The sequence below is a fragment of the Enhydra lutris genome, unplaced genomic scaffold (genome assembly GCF_002288905.1).
Source record: "Enhydra lutris kenyoni isolate GAN:26980312 unplaced genomic scaffold, ASM228890v2 scaffoldscaffold37, whole genome shotgun sequence".
Taxonomy (NCBI): Eukaryota; Metazoa; Chordata; class Mammalia; order Carnivora; family Mustelidae; genus Enhydra; species Enhydra lutris.
Window position 1 is genome coordinate 16,863,100 of NW_019154121.1, and position 24,820 is coordinate 16,887,919.

The window sequence follows — 24,820 nt, forward strand, 5'->3', positions numbered from 1 at the left end:
GTTTCTTCATCATTCTATTTATTACATGTATGAATATTAACATCTCATGGTATCCATCTAATTCAGTCAAAACCAACAAAGGAAAAAAGGTTAACCATGTTTCAAATGAACATTCTTACAGATTCCCCTGTAACTTAAAATAGAAATATGTTCATCTGCATTAAATCGTTCGATATACTTGAAAATGTCATTTAAAAAAAAAAATCACCTTTAGTACTTAAATATATTTGTTAATCGTTTGATGGCATCAGTGTCCAAGTTCAATAAAAGTTGCTTCATTAGATACTTTTCAAAAATGGACATCTGGATGGTTCTCTACAGCTAGAGAGCTATATATGCAAAGTCCTATTTCGTTTTTAAAATTTTTTCAGATCTGGCTTTTCTATTTGAGAAAAGTCCTGCAGTGCTCTCTCAGACCCCTCTTTTGAAGGATAAAACTAACCAGAAATTTGCTTCTTTAATGATGGGAAGCTACTAGAAAAAAAAAATCTTACGTTGAGGTTGCTGTTTAATTCCATTTCACCCAATAAAAAGTACAGAAACACTGTCTTTATTTGATGGTGTGCATAAATATTACACTCCATGGATAGCAAAAATATTTTTTTATTTATAATTTACAGTTTCACAAGTGAAAATCGTACATTTTTACACATACAATTTCATTTTGTTAAATTTGCACACATCTACAGAACTTTCACACAAGAAGCACCTGAAACTGTGCAGGCAGTAGGAAATGCAAATACTAAAATGTATTTATTAACCAAATGATAGCTGAAGGCCCTGCCTCAGCTAGACAATTTATATAGATATATGTCTATATATACATAAAAAATTCTTCACCTTCTATATCCAACAGCAGCTTTTTTTAAAAAGAAAAACATACCTTTCTCATTTTATTTAAACTGACTCGACTGTATCATTTTCTGTTTTAATTTCAGTGGGTGCTGCTATGCTTTCCTCTGTACAAGCTGGTGGGGTATCAATTCGTTCTTCCTTAACTTTGGGACTTTCACAGGGTTCCTGCAATTCGTTTTTGACAATGTTCAACATAATGTTCAAAGGGTTTTCAACTGGTGTCTTGCTGGGAGATGGTGTACAATCAAATGAAGATGTCTACAAAATGAAAAGCTCTGTAAGTTCTGATTAAAGTTCAAAATACCACATTAAATGACTAGTTTTTTAAGACCCTTGTATGGGCAAAGAAACATACATATATCAAATCCAATTGAAATACCCACTTCCCCATAAGACACGCCATGAAAGCAGCCAAATAAAAGGTGTACATACTGAGCATTTAATACGTGCTCAGCAATGATCTATGCCAAGAAAAGCAGTAACCAATTTAAGGCCAAAAGAAGTTGATCAGACATACCTCGATAGTTAACCCCACAAACATGGTAACTCAGTTCTACATATATTCTGGAATTTTTATGACTATCCTAATTTCGAATACTCTGACCTCACAAACCATCAACATGTCCTAGAAAGTCTACTCTTTCAGTGACCTAAATAAATCTTCCAAACTGCCTCCTGAACTGTTTGGTTTAAAGAAATGGGGTTACTCTCAAACATTAAAGTGTGAACTTCTAAGGTCAACAGACATTTCAGATTTCACTTGTGATCATTTAAAAATTATTCCTATGTTATAAAGGCTAAAAAGGGGGGGGGGCAGTTAAGTGCTACCCATTAACTCTAGAAACCTGTTCCCATCATGATCCTTCTCTTCAGTTTCTCTAACATTTCACTAGGCCTACTGCTCTAGAATGCAAGGAATACGGAAATTTAAATTTAAATCAGATCCTATCAGTCTAGCATGAATGTTCGGTGAACCTAAATGATACATCAAAACAGCTCAATACATCAATAAGGTTAAAATAATATTGCTCTGATGCAAAAAATAACAAAATTTACTCATGTAAATGAAAAACCATAACCAAAAAGAACTTACATTTTGATAATCTTCATAACATGATGGATGATAAATCTGAAGCAAGAAGAGAAAAAAGTAGGTATTCACATGTATATTCATTTCTAAGGGACTATTCTGATATGATTAATTTACACCAGAAAATAGCTATCTTTGAAAAGGTAACAAAAACAACTGTTACAAATGTGGATTAAAAAAAATTCCATCCCTCTCTCTCTCTCCCTCTCTCTCTACTTGTGATCTGTCAAATGAATAAATAAAATCTTTAAAAAAAAAAAAAAAAATGGGGCACCTGGGTGGCTCAGTGGGTTAAACCTCTGCCTTTGGTTCAGGTCATGATCTCGGGTCCTGGGATCGAGCCCCACATCAGGCTCTCTGCTCAGCAGGGAGCCTGCTTTCCTCTCTCTCTGTCTCTCTCTCTCTCTCTCTCTCTCTCTCTGCCTACTTGTGATCTCTGTCAAATTAATAAATAAAATCTTTAAAAAAAAAAAAAATTCCATCCCAATTTCTCCTTTAACTTGCTTTATATGCTTAAACATAACATGATATACTCTGAAGACAGTAACAGTTCTTTATAATGAAATACAAATTCAAAATTAAAGTAGTATGGTTAGGCAGAAAGAAGACTGACTAGATGTAGTAGACCCAGTCTGGGTTTATTATTACCTAGTTAAGCAACCTCTTATATAAAATAAGTAGAGAACCAGTTGATGGCAAGATACCTTCCAACTCAAATACTGTAACTAAAGACAAACAACTTTCTTATAAAAAAAAAAAAACAAAACACTTTTCATTCAAAGTGGCAAGTTACCCCCTAAAAAATAATCTTAACACTTGCAAAGAACTGAAAATTACCTTTCCATCTACTCTAATAGCATTCTTTAAATGCCATTCCTCCTCCTCTTCATCCCAGTATTGTTCAAATTGTTCTTGACAGATTTCACAACTCTAAAACAGAATCATAAAATGAAATTTACAGAACACATTCAATCACATGAGGCAAAAATATATAAACACTTTATTAAGTAGAAGAAGGAACTAAAGAGTTATCTGTAGTTCAATATATAGCAGAGATACAAAGTAAGTTTTAAGGATCCTGCATTCTTCCATGCAAAAAGAGTTAACATTTCACTGTTGCTGATCACTGATAAGGAAGCTGGGGCATTACCAGAGGTAGAAAATTTAACACTCTTCTCTTACCTCAACTGCTCCAGCTGGTCCAGCAGGTACACTTTGGAACTCCTTTTCTTTAGCAGCCTCCTGAGTTTTGAGCACTACTTCTTCATGCACCTTTTCAAAAAACTGGCTCTTTGCACGTTCTTCTAAATCCGCTATTTCCTCAAATTCTATCCAGTCCTTAAAAGGAGTTGATTTAAAATGAGTATTTTCATTTGTTTCTAAACTTTTACTGCTTATCTTCAATATAATGCATTGAAAAATGATACATTTGTCTACAAAACACTTCAATTTTTTAATTGTACCTTCTCTGTGAACCCCCATAACTAACAGCCAACATAAAGCAACTATTGAACAATTAAGATTCTAATGTTCATTTTCCATTACCTCTAGAATTACAAGTACTGATTTTAACAACATAAATTTACCATGCAATTTTTACCAAAAAAAAAAAAGTCACAGAAAAATTAGAATTTTAGAATTGTAAGAAACATGTCCTCAACATTATCGCAACAAAAATCAAACATATACTCTTTAAAATTATTTAAAAATACTTTTTATATTCTAGGGGTCAAATTCTATTCAGAAAACTCATGAGGTAACTCCTAGCAATTTAATTATTAAAATTATTTTTATTAACATATAATGTATTATTTGCCCCAGGGGTACAGGTCTGTGAATTATCAGGCTTATACATTTCACAGCCTCACCATAGCACATACCCTCCCCAATGTCCATAACCCAACCACCCTACCCTTACCCCTCCACCCCTCAGCAACCCTCAGTTTGTTTTATGAGATTAAGAGTCTCTTATGGTTTGTCTCCCTCCCAATCCCATCTTGTTTTATTTTTCCCTTCCCTACTCCCACAAACCCCCGCCCTGCCTCTTAAATTCCAGCAATTTTTAAACCAATACACTTAATGGTATGATTTAAAGGTTAAAACATGGATTGGAGGATATGTTGATTACTTACGGTTAAACTGTAGTACCAACGCCTATGAGTGACTTTTCTGCTGACATCTTTTTCCGTTCTATTTTGCCGATAATGCCAGTCCAAGTGATCTGCGTATACGTCTGTCTGTGATGTTGTAAACCTCATTCCACAGGAGTAACACTGAATACCAGTGTATAGTCGATTTATAACACTATCATAACGTCTATTTTTAAAAATACACAAATCATCTTTAGTTTTGATAACATGGCTAAATGGCCTTTCAAAAAAAGGCACTTAAAAATATTTCAGTTTTCCATATTTTAGAATTTAACAGAATGATGTTTCAGCCAAAAGCCTGCTGAAACAATACCCAACAATCAGTATTATTCTCTAACAATGTGTCAATAACCCTCTTTAAAATAACTTTCGTGAATTTTAGAACATGGGCCATAGTCTATCCTCTTATAGATAGGCCTGGTACAGTTTTATTTTCCCTTTCCAACTAAAAATGGAATGATCATCTGCAAACTGCCCTACCCCTCATCTAAAGAAAGGTGAAAGTGGTACAGAAGAAATAGTAATAGTATAGATTACTAAAATGAAAAATTAGACTAATGGGTAACTGAGGTTAGCATCAATTCTTAAAATTCTGGGCTCCCTATCTGGAAAGAAATAGGCACATAAACCAACTAACTGAACAAATATGGCAGTTATTAACTGTTAATACTAAATAATGATTTAATAAAAAATGGTTTTATAACTATATGGGAAGAGTTGGTAGGACAGTAAAAGAGCTAGCTCAATCTTCATTTTCAAGAAGTGAAGAGATTGCCTAAATGTGATAAATCAAGAAATGTGACAAATCAGAAACACAGGAAATCTTTTAAGAAATAGAGAAATAAATGAAAGGAACCATAATTAAGAATTAAAAACGGTTAAAAAATGATTCTGGTTGAGTATTAGTACTAGAAGAAAAGGATGCTATCTTTTACAATAAGCCTTTATTATAAGTCTTTCATTATGAAACTTTAATTATGTGAATTACTTTGAAAAAAATTTATTATAAAAGGTATAACCATTAGGTGCCTATATTTTTATAAGAACCCATAAGGATATAATGAGTAAGGATATAATGAATCCATAAAGCACCTTTAAGGTTTTTTATATGAGCGACAAAATATTAGGATATAGATAGATATATATAGGATATATATAAGCAATAGAATATTAGGAAATATCAGGAAAATATTAGGAAATATAGGATATATATAAGCAATAGAATATTAGGAAAAAATATGCACCAAATGTTAAATGAGTGGTGATATGTGAGAAATGTAGGTTAATTTAATTGTCTTGATTTTATTTATTTGAATTTTCTAATTTCCTTTATTTATTTATTTATTTATTTTTTCAAGTAGGCTCCATGCCAAAATGGGGCTTGAACTCATGTCCCAGAGATGAAGAGTTGCATACTCTACGGACTCAGAATTTTCTAATGTTCTACGATGAACATGCATTACTTATGAAATGAAAATAGATTTTTAAAAAATTTCTTAAATACCAGACTATAAAAATCTCATTTTCACATCTTCAAAGGCATAAGAATATCAAATACAGAAAAAAATGATTAAGAGAAATGAAGATACAAAACAAAGACGAGATTATCAACAGGTAATATTTTAACTCCCCATATTCACTATACCAAATACAGATAGTAAAAAATAGTAATTCAGAGACGGCCTTTTGGCCTAAATTACTTGTGCAGCAGACATATTTTAAAATAATTTAAAACCTTAAAATCTTCCTGAAGTTTATGTTACATTTATTTCACGAATTTAAAAATAAGAAAAACATGCCTCCTAAATTTTATAAACAGTAAAAGGGGTAAAATGAACAGCACTAATAATAAGATCCAATGTTTAAAGTCAATGTCCTTTTTATCTTGGAAAATTAGAAAGAAAATTAGGGGGCACCTGGGTGGCTCAGTGGGTTAAAGCCTCTGCCTTCGGCCCAGGTCATGATCCCAGGGTTCTGGGATCGAGCCCCACATCGGCTCTCTGCTCAGCAGGGAGCCTGCTTCCTCCTCTCTCTGCCTGCCTTTCTGCCTACTTGTGATCTCTGTCTGTCAAGTAAATAAATAAAATCTTTCGGAAAAAAAAAAAAAAAGAAAGAAAATTAGATTACATACTGTTTCAATTCTTCAATTGTAAAATTGGTAAGATCTGGAACATTCTGATCTTCATTTTGATCTTCCTCCTCTTCAGGGGGAGGCTGAGCAGCAACTTCATTTACTTCTTCAATCGAAAAAAAGAAAACAAAACAAATTTCTCAATACCATTCTCTAAGCATTCTTCTTCTCCTTTTTTTTTTTTTTTTTTTAAATAATTCAGTATCTTTATTCATTACAAAATGACCACCTGAAAAGTCGAGTTACCATCTAGCACACATTTCACTATCCCCTATCCCCTTCCCTTCTGGTATCCACCAATCTGTTCTTTATGTCTATAAATTTACCATTGTTGTTTTGCTTGTTCAGTTGTTTTGTTCAGATTCCACATATCTAAGCATTCTTATCATAGGGCAACACTACTGTGTTATAAACCTAGAGAATCCCATCTTAACTATTCATTGTATTTACTGGCCAAGGAAACGAATATAATTCTTTATTTTGATAAATGAAATTACGCCTGATTACTTAGAAGTCAATTTTCATGAAATTTTATTTCATCAATATTCAAATTATTTTAAAAAGCTAAATGAATAAAGAACAGTGAAGAATCTGCATGATATTTGCAGGAATGTTAATTGCAACAATCCACTTTATAAAGGTATTAGTGCCATCTTAGAAAATTTTTGAAGAATCTCATTAGAAGTCAGTTATATTTGATTTTCAGAAAAAAAAGTCAATTATTGTCAAAACTTTTATCATAACTTATATCATTAAATTATACATACATCTTTGTAACTCACTAAAATTCTGTATAGATGAAGTATAGAACCATACTTACGTGTTGTAGCTGAATCAGGCTGGGACAATTTGAGAATTCCTGTTTTTAGCAGTTTTGAAAATAATTCATTTACATCCACCTGACTGAGATGATTATCAGGATATGCCTTAGGAAGACCTCCTTTAAAAAAATAACACTCTTAATTGAAAGAACTTAAAGATGCGTATTATACTAAGCATTTTTTAAAGTTTTCTTCAAGATGCCTTATCATCATCAAATTTGACAAAATCTTGTTAAGAATGAGTGTAATTATCTCAGAAGATCATCAAATGAACTTTTCATTTAGGTTAGCAAGTCATCATCTCTTAAAAATATATTCTAGGATAAATACTAAAAGCTAACACTGAAAACACTGGTACTTTGTTTATAATAGAAATACTTTATATGTATTATTTTTTTAAAAAGTTATTACCTACATTTGCCTAATTAAATCCAAATCCATGCCAAAGAAAAGCAGAATACACAGAACAGAAAGCCTCATTCTCCCTTCTACTTAAAGCAGCACCACCTTTAGCTCCAACTTCCACCTTTCTAATTTTCTATTTCTCATCTTCTAACCATATTGGGAAAGACAGTTTTGTATAGATGAATAGACTGGTATCTCACAGCACAGGATTTCCAGGAGAGGGGAAAAAAATAAAATACCCAAAGCCTAAGTGAAAGGATTCCTGCCGCCATCCTCCTCCCATGACTACCCAAGGTAACTAATGCAAGATAAGCCATGTGACCCACAGGGTACCTGCCCCTCTGACCTTTGCTTAAGCATTGCACTTGCAAAGAAGCTCAGGCTACTGCTGATCAAGCCCCATGTCGGGCTCCATGCTCAGTGATGGGCAGCCTGCTTGTCCCTATGCCCCTCTATGTCCCTATGCCCCTACATGCTCACTCCCTCAAATAAATAAATAAAATCTTTAAAATAAAAAAGTTCATAAATCCTGCTATAATAATGTCTGGCATATAGCAAATGATCAATATGTTTAAATGAGTTAATGAACACGGGGTGCCTGATGGCTTGGTCAGCTGGGCTTCCAACTCTTGATTTCAGATTGGGTTATGATCTCAGGGTTGGGGCTCAGCGGGGAGTCTTCTTTAGATTATTTTCCTCTGCCCTTCCCCCTACTCTCTCTCAAATGAATGAATCTTTAAAAAAAATGAATATATGAGCATATAAGTATATTTACTACTAAGGAAGGGGTGTTTTTACTTTCATTTTAAAGAAATCTTAAGAAAAGCTGAATATAGAACAATGAATATTTTTCATATCTTTTTTTTCTTTTAATAAATTTTTTTAAAGATTTTATTTATTTGACAGACATCACAAGTAGGCAGAGAGGCAGACAGGGGGGCGGGGAAGCAGACTCCCCGCTGAGCAGAGAGCCCAATGCGGGGGCTTGATCCCAGGACCCTGAGATCATGACCTGAGCCAAAAGCAGAGGCCAAAGGCAGAGGCCGAAGGCAGAGGCTTAACCCACTGACCCACCCAGGTACGCCTCCCATCTCTTTAAAAACAACTTGAAGTAGGAAGGCATATCTAACATCTCACTCAATACCTCCAACCTAAAAGAAAAATATGTGATTTCTTCTGTGACATGGCTATGCCCTGTATGTATACACATGCACACCAAGGTTATAAACACGAAAAGAAAATTTGTTTTATTCTCCTACGAAAAGGAAAAAAAAAATCGCAGTTTTTTGCACACTATCTCATACCACCAACCCCAACACAACAAATCCTCTACTCAAAAAGAAAAACTGAGGGGTGCCTGCTGGGTGGCTCAGTTGAGTTAAAGCCTCTGCCTTCGGCTCAGGTCATTATCCCAGGGTCCTGGGATGGAGCCCTGCTTCAGGCTCTCTGTTCAACAGGGAGCCTGCTTCCTCCTCTCTCTTCTGCCTGCCTCTCTGCCTACTTGTGATCTCTGTCTGTCAAATAAATAGACGGAATCTTTAAAAAAAAAAAAAAAAAAAAAAAGTGAGTTCTAAAGGAAAATGTATTAATATAGTAGAAGTTATAAAGTACTTTTCCATATACTACCTTATTTGATTCTCTTAAAAAAAAAAATCACAGGCAAATACTGACTTTGTTGTCTTCTGTCTACAGAGGAAGCAAATGAATCACAGAGAGGATATTGCTCATACCCTGCCCACCTATAAAGTAGTATAGCTTCTAACATCCTGGTCTTCTGATTTTAGAACCCAATTCCTTAATTCCCTTTTCATTATAGTGACAACAACATAAAAAAAATTAATTAATCCTAATTGTCAATCCAGAAATTTTTTTGAAAAAGCTTTCAAATTAACTGAATGAACTCTTGTGATGCCACAGTTTAAGAACTAAAGCATATGGGGTGCCTGGATGGCTCAGTGGGTTAAGCCTCTGCCTTCTACTCAGGTCATGATCTCAGGGTCCTGGGATCGAGCCCCACATCGGGCACTCCGCTCAGCAGGGAGTCTGCTTCTCCCTCTCTCTCTGCCTGCCTCTCTGCCTACTTATGATCTCTGTCAAATAAATAAATAAAAATCTTTAAAAAAAAAAAAAAGGGAGAGAGAGAGAGAGAACTAAAGCATAAACTAAAGCTTGGCTAGGACTTCCCTAGTTACTTTAAAAGTTCTGGAAAACTCCCTAATTTCTTTTTTTTTTTTTTTAAAGATTTTATTTATTTGTTTGACAGAGAGATCACAAGCAGGCAGAGAGGCAGGCAGAGAGAGAGGAGGAAGCAGGCTCCCTGCTGAGCAGAGAGCCCGATGTGAGGCTCGATCCCAGGACTCTGAGATCATGACCTGAGCCAAAGGCAGCGGCTTAACCCACTGAGCCACCCAGGCACCCCTCCCTAATTTCTTAAACTAAACAGTGCCACACTAGAGCATGTTTCCGAAAATGTCTGTTTTAATGATTCAGAAATAAAGCAAGTACCACTATAATTTGGTTGGGTAGTTCTCAGTACACTAAAACTTTGTAGTTGTTTTATAAATCACCATAATTTATATACTTCCTGTTATACTAAAACTAAAATTCACTTTTAAAAGCTCTCATATCCAATACTGTTATTATATCCACAGCAATACTGTTAGGCCTCACCCCACAGTAACAAAAGAGCTTATTAGGGGACCTGACGAGGGAGCCACACTTTTTTCCTACTTTTTGTATTGTTTTTAATTCAGCCCTAGGCCCAATATGGAGCTTGAACTTACAACCTCAAGATCAACAGTCACATGCTCTACGGACTGAGCCAGACAGGTGCCCCATTTCTACTTTTTTAACACAGCATGTACAATTACGATTTGAGAGCCCATAAAGACATGAAAGAATCCACTTTATAAGGCAATGTTCCCAGTATTCACTTAGTGTTTACTGGATTATCACATACACATAAGCACAGAACAAAAACTCAATTATCAAATAAGTGAGATTTCTGAGGTTTATCATTTATGTCATTTTACCTCAACACAAATGTCACCCTCCTACCCAATCCCCTAAACTTCCCTTCTCTTTCTTTTACGGTCTACAAAATCCTGGCTAACCACCTCTAGCTTTAAACAGGATCAGTGTGAATAAACATCAACAATGTAAACTCAGAAAGAGAACAAACAACTTCCAGCCAGATTAAATTTCTTTAGACTGCATATGCCCTCTCAAAATCATCATTTCCTAAAATCAATAAAGTAGCTACTCAACTAAATATATGTTTAAAAAAAACACAAAGTTCAGAAAGTACATACCTGAAGGATTCTGAACAAATGCTCCAGGATTTTGTGGATGAACTGGCAAAAACTGTTGTCCTTGCCCAAATGCTACCGGCTGAGCAACACCAGTAAGAACCTTTAAGAAAAACCTTGGTTTTAAGAACATCCTTTCTATATTTTAACTAAAACTTTTAACAATTTAAACATATATACTGAAAATATAATAAGGCCTGTTTTCTACAATAAAAGTTTACAAGTATAACTTGACTGGGTCACTTCATTTCTAGACTTTCTACAAAAAAGGAAAATACCTTCCCTTACCTGTTTCACAGCATTATAAGGAATGGAGAATGTGAAGCTTCCTAGAAAAGTTTAAGATACTATGCAAATATAAGGTAGCCAGCAACCTGTATGACCTTACACGAACCACTTTACTAGTGCTTTCCCTTGTGTTTTCCCTTATTTTACAAACAGAAATGATATTCAGAGATGTGACCTGTACACAATCATAACAGCTAGTTAACAGCAAAGCTGAGGCCAGAACTCCTAAACTGACTCCTTCCCACAGATATCAAACCCTGCTTGAATTATCAATCTATAAATTCTTTTTGGATCACCCTGCTTGGTCGCCATACTTTGCATCACAAAGTAGACTGTAAAAGACAACTACTGTACAGACATACAAATATTGTATTTGTTGTCCAGAGTGAAGTAAGACTTCTATATGTTGCTGCTATGTAAACAAATATCCAAAAATATTAAAAACAGTTCATATCTGCATCTAACATCATTTTAGAATAAATGCAGCCGACTTACCTGTTGAGATGCCTGAATATTTCCCACTGTTATTGGAGCAGGTAAATTGCCAAAGTTTCCAAATTGGGAACTCTGTATATTCTTTTCATCAAAATAGTGTCCAGAAGCTCTGTTAAGGGGATTGGAGAAGCTCTGGTTTCCAGGGCCATGTGGTCCATTAAAATTTGGTCCTTGAGGTGAATCAAACATTTGTTCATGTCTTTGGAACTGTAGTCCTTGGGATGGGGCATTAAAAGCATTGCCAGGTGGATCATTATATGGACCAGTCTGACTGAAAGATACTGATTCAAGCCTCTGTGAAGGATGATTGTCAAATCGTGAGCTTTGAAGACCAAGAGGAATATCGAACCTTGATGCTTGCTGGTGTTGTGGACCATCAAATCTTTGAGGTACACCATCAAATCTTGGTTGAACCTGCTGTCCAGGTGGTCCATCAAATCTCTGTGGGCCTGGCTGACCAGTTCTTTCAAATCTAGGACCTGGCTGCCCATGTAATCCATCATATCTTGGCAAGAGTGATGGCTGACCTGGCTGCCCATCAAACCTTAAAGCATGACAACCTTCAAATCTCGGACCACCTTGACCCAGAGGCCCTTCAATTCTCAGGCCACCTCCTGGCACAGAAGGACCCTCAAACCTCATTCCACCTCCCTGTTGGACTAACGGTCCTTCAAACCTGATCCCAACCCCTGGTTGACCATGTGGACCCTCAAACCTAAGGCTGCCACCAAGCTGATTATGTTGTCCTTCAAACCTCAAACCGGCTACTGACTGACCATGGGGGCCCTCAAACCTCATTCCAACTCCCTGCTGTAGCAAAGGGCCTTCAAATCTGATCCCACCTGCTGGCTGACCATGAGGTCCATCAAACCTCATTGCAGCCCCTGATGGACCATGACCACCTTCAAATCTAAGTCCACCGACAGGCTGACCTCGGGGATTATCAAATCTAAGTCCACCCACAGGCTGACCATGCGGTCCCTCAAACCTTAGACCACCCACAGGTTGACCCCGATGTCCCTCAAACCTGAGACCACCCACGGGCTGGCCCCCTGGTCCTTCAAATCGCAAACCACCTGCAGATCCCTCAAACCTCAGACCAGGAGAACCTTCAAACCTAAAACCACCTCCTCCTGCTTGACCAATCGGCCCCTCAAACCGCAGAGGTGTCCCTACTGGTCCTGGAGGACCTTCAAATCTCAAAGGACACCCACCTCCTAGCTGACCTTGTGGTCCTTCAAATCTCAAAGGGCCGCCTCCCCCCATTTGTCCTGGTGACCCATCAAACCGAAGAGAACCTGGTGTAGGAGGTCCATCAATTCTAGGGCTTAATTTATTAGGTCCGTCAAAAATCATCTTGGTTGGGCCATCTCTTGTTACTGATGGCCTACTAGGTCCATCAAATAATGGTCTATCTTCAGCTAAAGCTGTAAGTCGCTGATTTGTATCAAGGCCGGCAAATCTTGATGCTGGGCTATCTACAAATGGTTTATCTGAATCTTCATATCTAGGTCGCTTAAGTGGAAAACGATCATTGAATGGTGATCTCTGCTCTTCTCGTACACCTTTTAAAAAGGAAAAAAAAAGTTATTTTTCCTGGAATCTGAATTTTTAATCAAAGTATCCTCAATCTTCTACTTTCATGTAAATGTTTAGCCAGAACTATCCAAAACTATCTCACTTTATTATGGGGGAAGGAAAAGACAGCATAATCAAGCAGCAGGTAAAAGAATGCCCGCTGGAGTCAGACACACCTGGATTAAAAAAAAAAAAAAAAAAAATCCCCATTCTGTCAACTAATTATTTGACTTTGAGAGCAAGTTATTTAACCTCTCTGGTCTTGATCCCTATCTGTAAAATGGGATAATACATATTTAATTGGGTTGTGAAGATTAAATCAGATTACATATATAAGGAACCTAAGAAAATACCTAACACACAGGGTGGCCTAGTAAATATTAGCTCCCTTCCCTTCCCTTTGAGGGGGGAAAAAACAAAACAAACAAAAGGTAGTCTGAACAGTCACAAAAATCCATCCCCACTTAGCTTGTTCATTTTCCCTTCACTGCTGTGTGATTCAATAGGCATAATCTGATTTAACTTTTTCTACCTTTAGCAGAGACTTGCTCGTCATGTCTTCTCCGGCCCTCATGGGGTGAAAGATTCTCAGCATAAGTACGACTCCCAGATATAGGAGAAAGACGTCTTGCTCTTTCACTAAATTGTTCTTTTCTGTCAAACTGTGCTCCACTATTCCTACTTGCATGTTTACTTTTGGATGGCTCACATTCTATTCCAGACAACAAGGCATCAGTCAAAGGGTAGTCAAAAATATCAGGATCTAAGAGATCAAGTCTTGGAAATGAATGCTGAACCTGTGTCCTTTTCAGTTTTGCTTTATGTTCATAGTAGGTTAATTCAGCATCAGATAAGAGAGGTTTCTTTTTTAATCCACCTTTATTTTCTTCTGTAGGACTATCCCGTACACTGCATCTATGTTTACCTTCTTGATACTGAAATAGCTGTCGAATTTGATGCACAACAACAAGGAACTCATCCTGTGTAATTTCACCAGATGCTAAACGTTCACTCGTCTGTGTAGGGGTGATAAAAGGAAATCAAATATTTTAAATATAAAAAGTACTTACAAGAAAAAACTTAGACAAAAGAGAATGATGACTACATGTGATCATAGTAACTACCTTTTGAAGTAATTCTCTTTTGCTTGCAAGAGTTAACTCTTTAGGAATCTGAAGATTGGCATCTACACTTAATCGATGCTGCTGCTTTGGGGCCCGAGGTGACAAAATTCCTTTAGTGCTTGACCAGCTCTCCCTATGCCTTAGATGAGGAGATTTACTATGTTCATCACCCTGTTGTAAGCTGGAACCATAAAAGCAGTATGTTACACTTCATAAAAAATTTTTCAATTTCTCAAAACCACATTCCAAAGGATCTGGTTAAAATAAATATATTTAACTATAAAAGTTAAACGATTAAGAGCACAAAATCTGAAGTCAGGAAAATCACACATGAATTCTAATTTTTGCATGTCCTAGATGTGCAGCTTTAGGTAAACTAAACCTTTTTAAACTTCAGCTTCCTTATCTGTAAAACAGGAATAATAATGGGGTTACCCAGAGAATTTCTATTTATTAAGAAATAAACAGAAAAAATAAGTACTAACTATAGCATCCAATAAATATCATCCGATTTTTAAATTAACACATTTCAAAACGTACAATTTATTTTCCTTGATTAAAAATGTTAAAATCCTACCTTTTATTTTCTTCCCAACCAGATTTCCATCTTTTGGTAGACTTGGAACTTTGCCAATTTTCTACATTCTCCTTTGGTTCAGTGCTCGACTTTGTAGAATGTTGATTTGCAGCTTCTTGTGGTCGTTCCTCTTCAGTCTTTTTTATTCTCCTTGGATCTCGAATATCTTGTTTATTACTTCTCTTGGCATTTCGCTCTTCCCTGGAAGGTAGCGTAAACTCTTCCATATGTGACTGCTTAACTCCTGATTGCCGAATCTTACCAGCTTTGGGTGTCGAAGTTGGAGACATACTCCTCTGCCTTCGTTTGGGTGACCGCCTATCTCTTCTCTTCGGAGAATGTATAATTGGTGACCGAGACTTGGGTGATCTCGATCTTGATCGCTTTCTAGTACTTGATCTCCCTGGTTTTGTCCCTTGTTTTTCTGATTCTTCTGTTGTTGTATCCTGCTTTTGTACGATGCCATTGATGATTTTATTTCTACTTCCAACCAGTCTGTGTTCAGATGATTTCATGTGCTCATCTTTATCTTTTTTTTCTGTAGTTTTTCTCTTCTCTTTTACATCATCATCTTTGCTATCAGTCTTATCCTGAAGATGTTTTTTTAACCTCGGATCTCTCTTGCTCATATCCGACACCCTTGCACTTTCAGAATCTTGATTTTTCACGTCTTTTGTGTGGGATAATTTGTTTTTCAAAGGTGATGGTGATTTAGATTTAGATTTAGATTTAGAATCTAGTTGGTCAAGTTCTTTCTTGGTTATTTTTTCACCTGATTTACTTTTCTCTTGCTTGGATGAATTTAGTTTTTCAGAGGGAACAGTTTTGCTTGTCTTAATATCAGACTGGCTCAATGTGTTCATTAGGAATTCTTTCCTGTGACTCTGATCCTTTCCATGCGAAGAATGTTGACTCATCCTATTAAGACGGGGATCCCGATTAGTTCCTTTCAAATCCTGAATTTGTAAGGATGGACCTGGACGGCTTTTCTCAGGTTGCACAGGAACCTGATGGGGAGGTTTAACTGCCATAGTGGTAATTTGTGGAACATGTAATTTGGATGGTGCTGATCCAGGACCTAAGTTGGATGTCTCCTGCTGAACACTAAGAGATACTGCCTAAAATACAAAATAAATGTTCATGTTAATACATAAAACATGAAGATTATTTGTCAGGAAATCAAAACCTAAAGAATGTAATGTTTATTCAATAAATCCATTCAATAATACATTTATGCTATATACTTCTTGTGTTCAAGTAGCGATTAAAATGAAAAGAAGAGAAAGTCCACGTACTTTTGGAGCTTCTTATTTCTTACTAGTCCTTTACTTTGGGGTTTTTATAATATTTTCCTAATTATTCAGGATTCTGAGCCAGACTTCTACTAAGAAACTACTAAATAAATCACTGTATCCCAAGTGCACAAGTGTCAAAGAGTCATTCCAGCTAAATTTTAGGTTGTAAAATTTAGTTCCTCCTAATGTCAATGATAATGAACTTGCAAAATTTTGCCCTCCTCTACTTCCTCTCAAATTCAAGTGTTAAGTTAAAGTGACTTAGTAAAAGGTCATTCATGCATGGGAATATGTCATCTTCCTGCTCTCCTTACTTTTGTGGCGACTTTTCTTTTTGAAGGCTTCTAAGAACCAGATTTCTACTCACGAAACCTAAGCTCAAAAAACATTAAAGACTATGTAAAAACATTCACAACAACCCACCTACCATCTTGGGACAGGTATTAAATTCACATATGTTAATAAAACTAAGGTGCTATCTTAAAAGATGGCAACTAATAGAAAAAATATTTGGAAGAAAATAGCGTAGTTTACATTCAAGTGACTTTTACAATAAGGAATTACAAATTTGGTCTAACATACCATAATCCACAAAATTAAAGTGGGAAAAAGAACACACTACTAATAAAAATAACATGTTTATACAATTCAAACACAAAATACTAATTACTTCTCTTTACCAGAAGACAGGTTTAAAATATTTAAAATGCCAGTATCTTCTACTTACCAGTTGTGCCTTAGCTTGCTCTAGCTCAAGCTCCAGCTTTTTCTGCTGAAGTTCTAACAACTGTTTTTGTTTTGCCAGTAACTGCTGCCTTATTAGTTGTTCTTGGGTAAGATTCTTTTGTATATCAGGAACAATTGGAGAAGTGGAGATGCTAGGGGAACTGACCACTGTGCCAGGTGTTGAAGGCTCTTCAGGCTATAAGAAAAAACAGTGGGTTAAAAAATATATATTTCACAGCTAAAAAACAGCTAAGGGGAAACAAAAAATTATCAGCTTATCTCTTAAATATTATCCATAATCATAAATGGCCAATCATGTTTAAAAGCACACAGAAAATTTTTCAAAAATTTAAAAACCAAAGTAAGCATATTATGTGATACCTAAACAAGGAGAATGTATTTTTAAATGCACTGTGAACCTGAGTGGGAAAACATTTTAACTATACTGACTCAGCACAGGGCAGTCTTGAGATTTCTTTCTAGCGAGCAATTTTTGATAAATCAAAATTCATATGAGAACTTACCGATTTATTTAAAAATTTAGGATTCACATGGATGCTAGATGTATTCACATTGGGGGGCAGAGGTTTAATGGGCCAAGCAGGATCTAATGAATTGACTCTGACATCCAGGGCATAAAGTTTCTTCAAAGGGAATATTTCATCCCATGTGGAACGTAATTTAAATAAACTTTTTCTAGTATTTTCATCCACCTAGAACAACAGAACAATTCTATGGCTTGTTAAGTTACTATAGAATGTTTTAAATATTAAGTATTAAAGCTACATAAATCTCTCTTCTACTCGATATAGCAAACAATCTACTCATTCACAAATATATATAACAATAATAACTTATTAAAGGTGTATTTGGTTTGTAAACATAAAGAAATTTCTCCCTCAAAAAAAATTAGGAAAATTAGTCGCTATCCCCTAGCCTGTATGAAAGCAAACTAAGCAATTAATTTACGGTTTTAATAGTACAAAATGTTTCCAAATTTTAGGGACTGATACAGCATTCCTTATGTTACTCTTACTCTGAAAAAAGTGTAAAACAACTAGAAAACAGGCTTAAACTTTATTAAAACAAAACTAACTCACTAACCAATTTCCTGCAGTACAATTTGGTTGGCACCTATGAAGAAGTTATTTGTGGTATGGAAGTCACCTTAAAAATTGAAATTCACAAAAATCCTACCCACTGATGAGTTTCAGTTTTATTTAATTTATCTGCTCATGCTTGTGATGGGAATAATAACAATGATATTCAAAAACTAGCTATCACAGAAACCTAGTACTTGGGAAAACTGAGTTAGAATTTTAACTTTAGGTTAAAGCCTTGACCGTATTCAAGTCTTTAGAGAATTAAATTTACTATAAAGTCATTTCATCAAATGCAGTGTCAAGGCCCTATCAAATACAATAAACTGTATTCTACCAAAAACCCAACTAAATTTGAACATAATGAAAATGAAACCAAGAGGCTGATTTAGTTTTGGGTTCTCCTTAGACTACAGCTTCAGATAAGCAGTACTTAGCCAAGGTCTATAATACACTATTAATTAACAAGCTTCTTAATAAAATTTGAAATACAGCTTTCCAAATTTCTTCTGCATATACTAACAGTTTTTTTCCTAGGAACTTAGAAAAAAAAAATTACTCCAAGTAGCGGCTACACATTTTCTGTTCTTACAAACAAGTAAAATCTCGTTAATAGTTCTTTCAAGATAATCCCAGTTCCCCAAGTCTGACAACTAAGAGTTCTCCAAACACAACAGGTGCGGCTAATAAAAGAACTATCAATTTTTTGTTAGGAAACATATTTAAAACTAAATTGCTTATAAATGTCCTTTTGCTCAGTGTTAAAGCCTTCCAGGAAGAGAATTGATTACTCCAGCAAATCCCTGGTCTTCCTCAACAAAATAATCTATTAACAAAACTATCAGATACAATGTTACGGAAGGAATCTGCCATCTCTAGATATAGAAACTAACAAGCCTTTCTTCTAAACACTAAGTGGGGGTTAAAAGTATTTCCAAAATAACCTAAAGCAATTAACTAGCCCACCATTCACACATACCTAGAACATTCATATAAAACATACTTGAACAAAGTAAGAGAAAACATTTCTAGGAAGAAAAAAAAAAAAATCACAAAAAGTTTCAGGCACCAATCAAAGGTTGAGACACACTGGAAAATTATGCTTTTCTTTTTCTGATAGGAATAGTCAACATCCTAACACCAGAAACCTAAACAATGACATTTGAAGTACTCTTGACAGCTTCAGATCTTTTTGCCCACGTCCCAGTGATGGAACAGATCTTCAATCAAATGAACAAACACAATTAAAAACAAAACAAAACAAATTCTAAAAGCAAACCCATCTATTCTTGAATGGACAATGTAAAACTTCTAGAATCTGCTTTAAAAATCTACATAAAACACTAACTTTAGAATGGTACTTGATAAAGATCCAAAAGAATAAAACATTTCACCACCCAAGAAAACCCAACGCAAAGACAAGTATTTATTTCATCAGGAACACATTTTTTTAAAAAATTCAAATGTTTCTAAATGCATATATACCTTTTCAAACACACAAATAAATGTTGCAACTAGATTTTTAGTAAAGGCAGTGAGATACTCTCTTCCAACGTTTTTCACGATAGAATCCATAAGGTACATAACAGGAAGCTTCTCTGAGGAAGGAGCCTGAAGTGATAAAAAGAAACTGAGAAGTTTAGTATAATGAATTGCCACCATACCATAGAATTACTTTTAAAAGTGAGGTTTCAAACCTACAATACAGAATTCCATTTTCATTGACCCTAAATACTTTTGAGTTAACCTTTATGAAACTTAAATGTTCAACCAAGTTCTCATCTCTTACAATGATCTTTAGTTGAGCATATAAAATAAGCTCAGAACTCTAAGAAAAACTGTAACCTTTAATACATTTAACACTCAATGGAATGTCAGGTTCATATGGTAAAACAAAAACAAAAACAAAACCTGTGTTTTAAGTGACCACGAGGTAATAGGGGTATTTTCTGTAACCCAAGTGTAAGTTTTTGTGACATTAACTTATTATAGTGTGCATAGACTCAATGAAGTTTCCAGACTTCTGGCAGAAACCCTAATTTCCATAGGCATATTTTATATGTTAAAGTCTATCATACTTTTGTTACCTGTAAAATCATTAGGATTACTTCTCTATAATCCAATGAACAAAGAAATTAAGTACACTTCACATATGAAGTTAATGGCAAAAAACACTCTTGCACATGAACATGCAGGAAGGTGCAAGTTGTTACTGATACAAGAAAAACTGGATGGAGCAGCTGCTGAGTCATGTAAATCAGGTCGAACTTGACTCTGGAAACCAGGTTTTGTCCTGAAGATTTTCTTCACAGCATGGACTCTCCGTCGAAATATTTTTCCTCTGACATGCACAAACCAGAGTTTCTAAATTTGTGCAAAGCCAGTGTGGTGATGCTGATATACAGGTAGCCCTTCCAAAGCAAAGAAATGTTGCCCCAGTTCAACTGCAATGCCTACCCAGCACTGGCTTTTAGAATGTACAGCAAGTTTCCAGAAAGCATCAGCAGGTTCACAGACTTGAGGAGCATTGACACACCATATAAACTAAGTGTTAACTCCAACTCCATAGGAGCACCCATGATTTAAAAACAAAAACAAAAAAATCATCCCCATTTATCCATCCCATGTGTATTGGAATCTCAACCCTGAACAAAAACTTACCCATAGCTACCTGTAGCTAGGGTAGGCTCACAGTTCTGCAGTACACAATGCCATTATTTCACAAAACCAATTGCCCATACAAGTGTGTGGAAGTGCTCTTGCTTCTGATAACACCTTTACAAAGTTGGCCATGGTAACCCTCGAATAGCTCTGTATGAAAAATTTCTTACGGTCCTTTCTAATTAAAGGGTTCACAAGGCCACTGCATGTGGGTAAACTAGTAAATACCAACATGTCAAATGCTTTATTGCTGTGTCTTTTTCTTACCATGTTATGTTTTACACCATTTTAGTCATTGTTGTACTTATGAAGACAGGCTCTCTTTAAAACCAAAATCTGTTCAGTAGGCTAATTTTTTATTGTACAAGTGAATCCAGTATGTAATATTTTTTCACTACTACTGCCTCATGGGAAGAGTTAAATTAGGTGTGAATCCTTAAGTTTAGTAACGCTGAGACGCTAAGAGAATAAGGACACAAACATTCGCCTCCAGAAAACACAAAACCAAGCCAGTTTGCTACCAAATGACAGAAAATCCCTCCCCTCACCCTCAACCCCAACCCTGATTATTTCCCCGGTGACTTTTACATCTTTTCCTCAACCTGGCTTTCCAAAAATAACCAGGAAAGGTGTGCCCCCCCCCCAAAAAAAATCAGCTTTTATCAGCAAATAGTCCATCTATTTTCACCACTCTGTGTAGCCATACACAAATACAAATTTTAATGTGGTCACTATAGTCAGCATTTAGTTTTCACTTCTCGAAGGTCTTCAGGATCCATTAAAAACCAGCAAGGAAACTGTTGAGTGACAACCTAAACTGCTAAATATTAGGCTCTGTGGATATTAGTAATCCCGAAAATACTAGGTAATTAGATTTTTTTTATCAATGTTATTTTTTTAAAAAGTGCAGTTTCTTTTTAAAAAGGCATTCAATGTCAAGTTAAGCCTTCAACAAGGCAGAAACTAAGTTTTCACGTCCAACATGTTTGTGGTATCAATAAAAAGGATGTTGAGTATGAGGAATGCTTCCTTTTTAAGTCTCATACTTTAAAAAAAAAAAAAGAACAATAGCTGTTTCAGACATTCACAGGAAAAGGTGAATGAAAACTTGTATTTTAGCTGTCAGACTGAGCATGACAAACTTGTTGGGCCCTTAAAAACAAAACAAATAACCTTTACTTTTTGTCCTCTTTAAATTAAGGAATGAAAGGACCACCTGAAACCGTGTATCTTGTGAACAGATTTACCCAAAAGAGTGGATGGAACCTAAAGAATGAACCCAAGTCACTTAAAGACTTTTGTTTAAAACACACAACCACGTAGATAAAAATAAGTTCTTGGAAACAGATTCTACACCTTACAAAGGTAAATAAAAAAGACAAGTACATATTTTATATGTTTTATTCACAAATTTTATAATACCAGTCACACATTTCAAAACCATTTATTAGAGTCAGACCACTCAGTTGTACACTAGACAGAAACCGCCTCTAAACAATATATTGGTGGTTGTTGTTAAAGTGGCCTTTTAAAAGGGGTTCACTCTGCTAAAAGGAGGCTCATCCTGTTAATTTCAATCACTAACAACTAGAAAAAACTAAACCGTAAGTACAAGCTTGAAAAATAACTTAGAACGTAATACTGGGAAGCTATTAAAACTCATTATGGTAACTAAGTTTAACAGTAACTTAAATGACATATCGCTCCCACATGAATCCACAGAAGAGGAGGACTACAGGGAAATAAAGGGTGGCAGAGGACCACTTCTGTCAAGGGGTGAAGAAAAGCACGTCTTCACTCTCAGGGAAGGGAGGAAAAGAGAAAAGGAAGAGGAGGAGGGACTGAACTTTTCAAAAAAAACTACAAGTTACGTGTTACCCACTGGGCCAGTTCTCCACCTACAGGTTGGATAAGATCTCCTCCCCCCACCCAAACCCCACCCTCACCCCCAATTTCCCGTATTTTGGGGCAAATTAGACCCTCCGATAGGAGAATACAATTTACATCTAGCCGCCCCCACCCCAAAATGGGGCTGACGGGTGTGAGCAGCTGCCTGGCTGGCAGGGAATGGATTCTCCTCTCTTCCCTTTCGCATCATGTGCTTTTCAGGCGCCATGTTGGGCTCCTAACAGGCGGCTGCTCCACTCGGGGCCAATTCCCTATTCCCACCCACCAACAGCTCGCTCCCAGGTCCCCCTTCACCTCCTTCCAACCCACAGAGCACATTCACCCAAAAGGGTACGGGGGGGGCGGGGGGGGAGGACTGGGAATAGGAGACCCACCACTCCCCACCCTCCCGGGGGTTAAAATGGTTTTAACTCTTACTTCCCCCCACCACAAACTGCCTTTTAAGTCTCCCCCTCCCCAAAGGGCTCTATTCAAAGCGTGAGTGTCGGGATATACAATGCGGTGGCCTAAATAGGGAGTTGGTAAGCGGAAGTGGGACTCCACCCTTTATCCTCCCCACTCCCTCCCCCACGAGAGAGGCCCACGCTCGAAGCCTGGGCCAAAGACCGAGCCTGAGGTGGAGGGTTGGAGAGGAGAACACTGTCCCCCTTTGGATGGAAGCGAGACCTGGGATGAGGCTGACACTAAAATCAGGGAGTATTAGAAGAATAGGAGGCTGCGGGGTGTATAAAAACCTTGGCGGTTTGGGCCTCGATGAGAGAGACGATCTCCTTGGCGAAGGGCAGGTTCTCCTCGGCTAGAATGGTCAGCATATTGATGTGCGGTTTGCTATTGAAGGTCAGGTCTTCGAGTGATGATTGATAATCCCGACAGGCGTCCTCCCGGGCCCCCGCAGTACCGGCCTCGGCCGGCGTCTGCTCTGACATTGCGCCGCGGCCCCCCTCCGAGGTCCGCCGCAGCTGAAGCTGAAGCCGCTCTCGACACCCCGCCTCCCTTCCGACTCCTCTTCCTCTCCCCGGGTCTCTCGCGGCTCCGGCTTCACCACATGCTGACCGCGGAGGGGGGTTGGGGGACGACACAGGGGGAACCTCGGGTATGAAACGCCGCCGTCTCAAGGGTGATCTCCGTCCACTTCCAGCCACCACAGACGCTTCTTTCTCCACAGACACAAAATGGCGGCGGTAGTGGCGGCTCCAGCTCCGAAAATGTCTGTGTTCCCAACCGCTGCGTCGTGCGAAATGAGCAAGGGGAGGGGAAATGTGCGGTAAAAGGGCGGGGCCGTTGGAAAGGCCAGGCGTGATTGGCTCGGCCAGTAACGTCACAAGCCCCGCCTTCGGCCCTTCCGCAGGACGTCCTGGCACCGCCTTCTTCTACGGGCCCTACCCGGGCTTTCGCAACACCTCCTGTTCAGAGGTGCGGTAAAAAAGACGGCCCCTCTCATTGGCCGATTCATAAGAGACTGTTCGGTCATTTGTTACCATAACAACCCGTTCAGGGAGGCCAATAGGCTTGGGGGAAGCTGTTCCCGTGGCTCAACCCAACCAGTTTAAGGGGAAAGCTCAGCCGTTCCCCTTCTTCGTCCCTCCCTCCGCAATCCTCTAGCCACTGAGCAATTCCGTCAATCGTCCTACCTCCCGCCTGCCCGGCATCTGCGGCCAAGCAGTGGGGGCCGAGGGGAACCAAGGTTTTCAACCCGCCTCACCGCACCTCGCTGCTTGTGATTCAGGTGCTTCTCGTTGCGAGAGCCAGGGAGGGTCCAGCTTCGGGGCAGATTGTCCCTCCCGGAACTGAGACCCGGAACAGACCCGCGACCTGAGGAATAGTCGCTGGAAATGGACTCCAGCACGGTGCTTCCCACAAACAAAAACATCTAGGCCGGCTTTCTTGAGTCGAATCCCTAGGAAAATGCTTTTATTTAGAGGTTGTGTGCAAAAGGCTTTTCCCTAGGGATTTGGAGATCTGGGGGAGCCTACCCAGATTTGTAGGAAGGGTTTCTCACAATGGCCACATCCAGCCTCGAGCCTGATAGCGTCTCTCTCGGGCTTCACTTTCGAAACAGCCTAAGAATACGCTATTTGGGGCACGCAGGAAAAAAAATACACATTTTTCTTGCAAGAGTCTTACTAGACCTTTGAAATCCTGTTTGGAGGCTGGTAATGATGGTCTCGAAACAAAGCATTCAAATAGTTCCGCCGTGGAGCTAGCTTCATCATAGCACGACAAACTGAGAGGGTGTGTTTTGTTTTTTGTTTTGTTTTGTTTTGTTTTGATGTAGTCTAAAAAAAAAAAAAAGGTATTAATTACATAA

The 24,820-nt window shown here is 37.5% G+C and overlaps 1 protein-coding gene across 4 annotated transcripts; it reads right to left on the reverse strand.

Moving 5' to 3' along the window:
- Positions 1–23,724, reverse strand: LOC111154395 (PCF11 cleavage and polyadenylation factor subunit). 4 transcript variants are annotated; one of them, XM_022513936.1, is made up of 16 exons: positions 23,247–23,724; positions 19,429–19,554; positions 17,368–17,556; positions 16,845–17,039; positions 14,823–15,940; positions 14,246–14,426; positions 13,654–14,137; positions 11,544–13,108; positions 10,764–10,863; positions 7,047–7,166; positions 6,227–6,332; positions 4,078–4,261; positions 3,128–3,283; positions 2,783–2,875; positions 1,949–1,984; positions 1–1,113 (listed from the first exon to the last, which is right to left on the reverse strand). In XM_022513936.1, the coding sequence occupies exons 1-16, from the start codon at positions 23,436–23,438 to the stop codon at positions 898–900; spliced, it is 5,061 nt and encodes a 1,686-aa protein (XP_022369644.1). In that variant the 5' UTR covers positions 23,439–23,724; the 3' UTR covers positions 1–897. The 4 variants fall into 4 exon arrangements, with proteins under 4 accessions (XP_022369644.1, XP_022369647.1, XP_022369646.1 ...); XM_022513939.1 differs by having other exon boundaries at positions 6,227–6,329; positions 14,047–14,137; positions 23,247–23,438; XM_022513938.1 differs by having other exon boundaries at positions 14,047–14,137; positions 23,247–23,438.
- Positions 23,725–24,820: the final 1,096 nt, after the last annotated feature.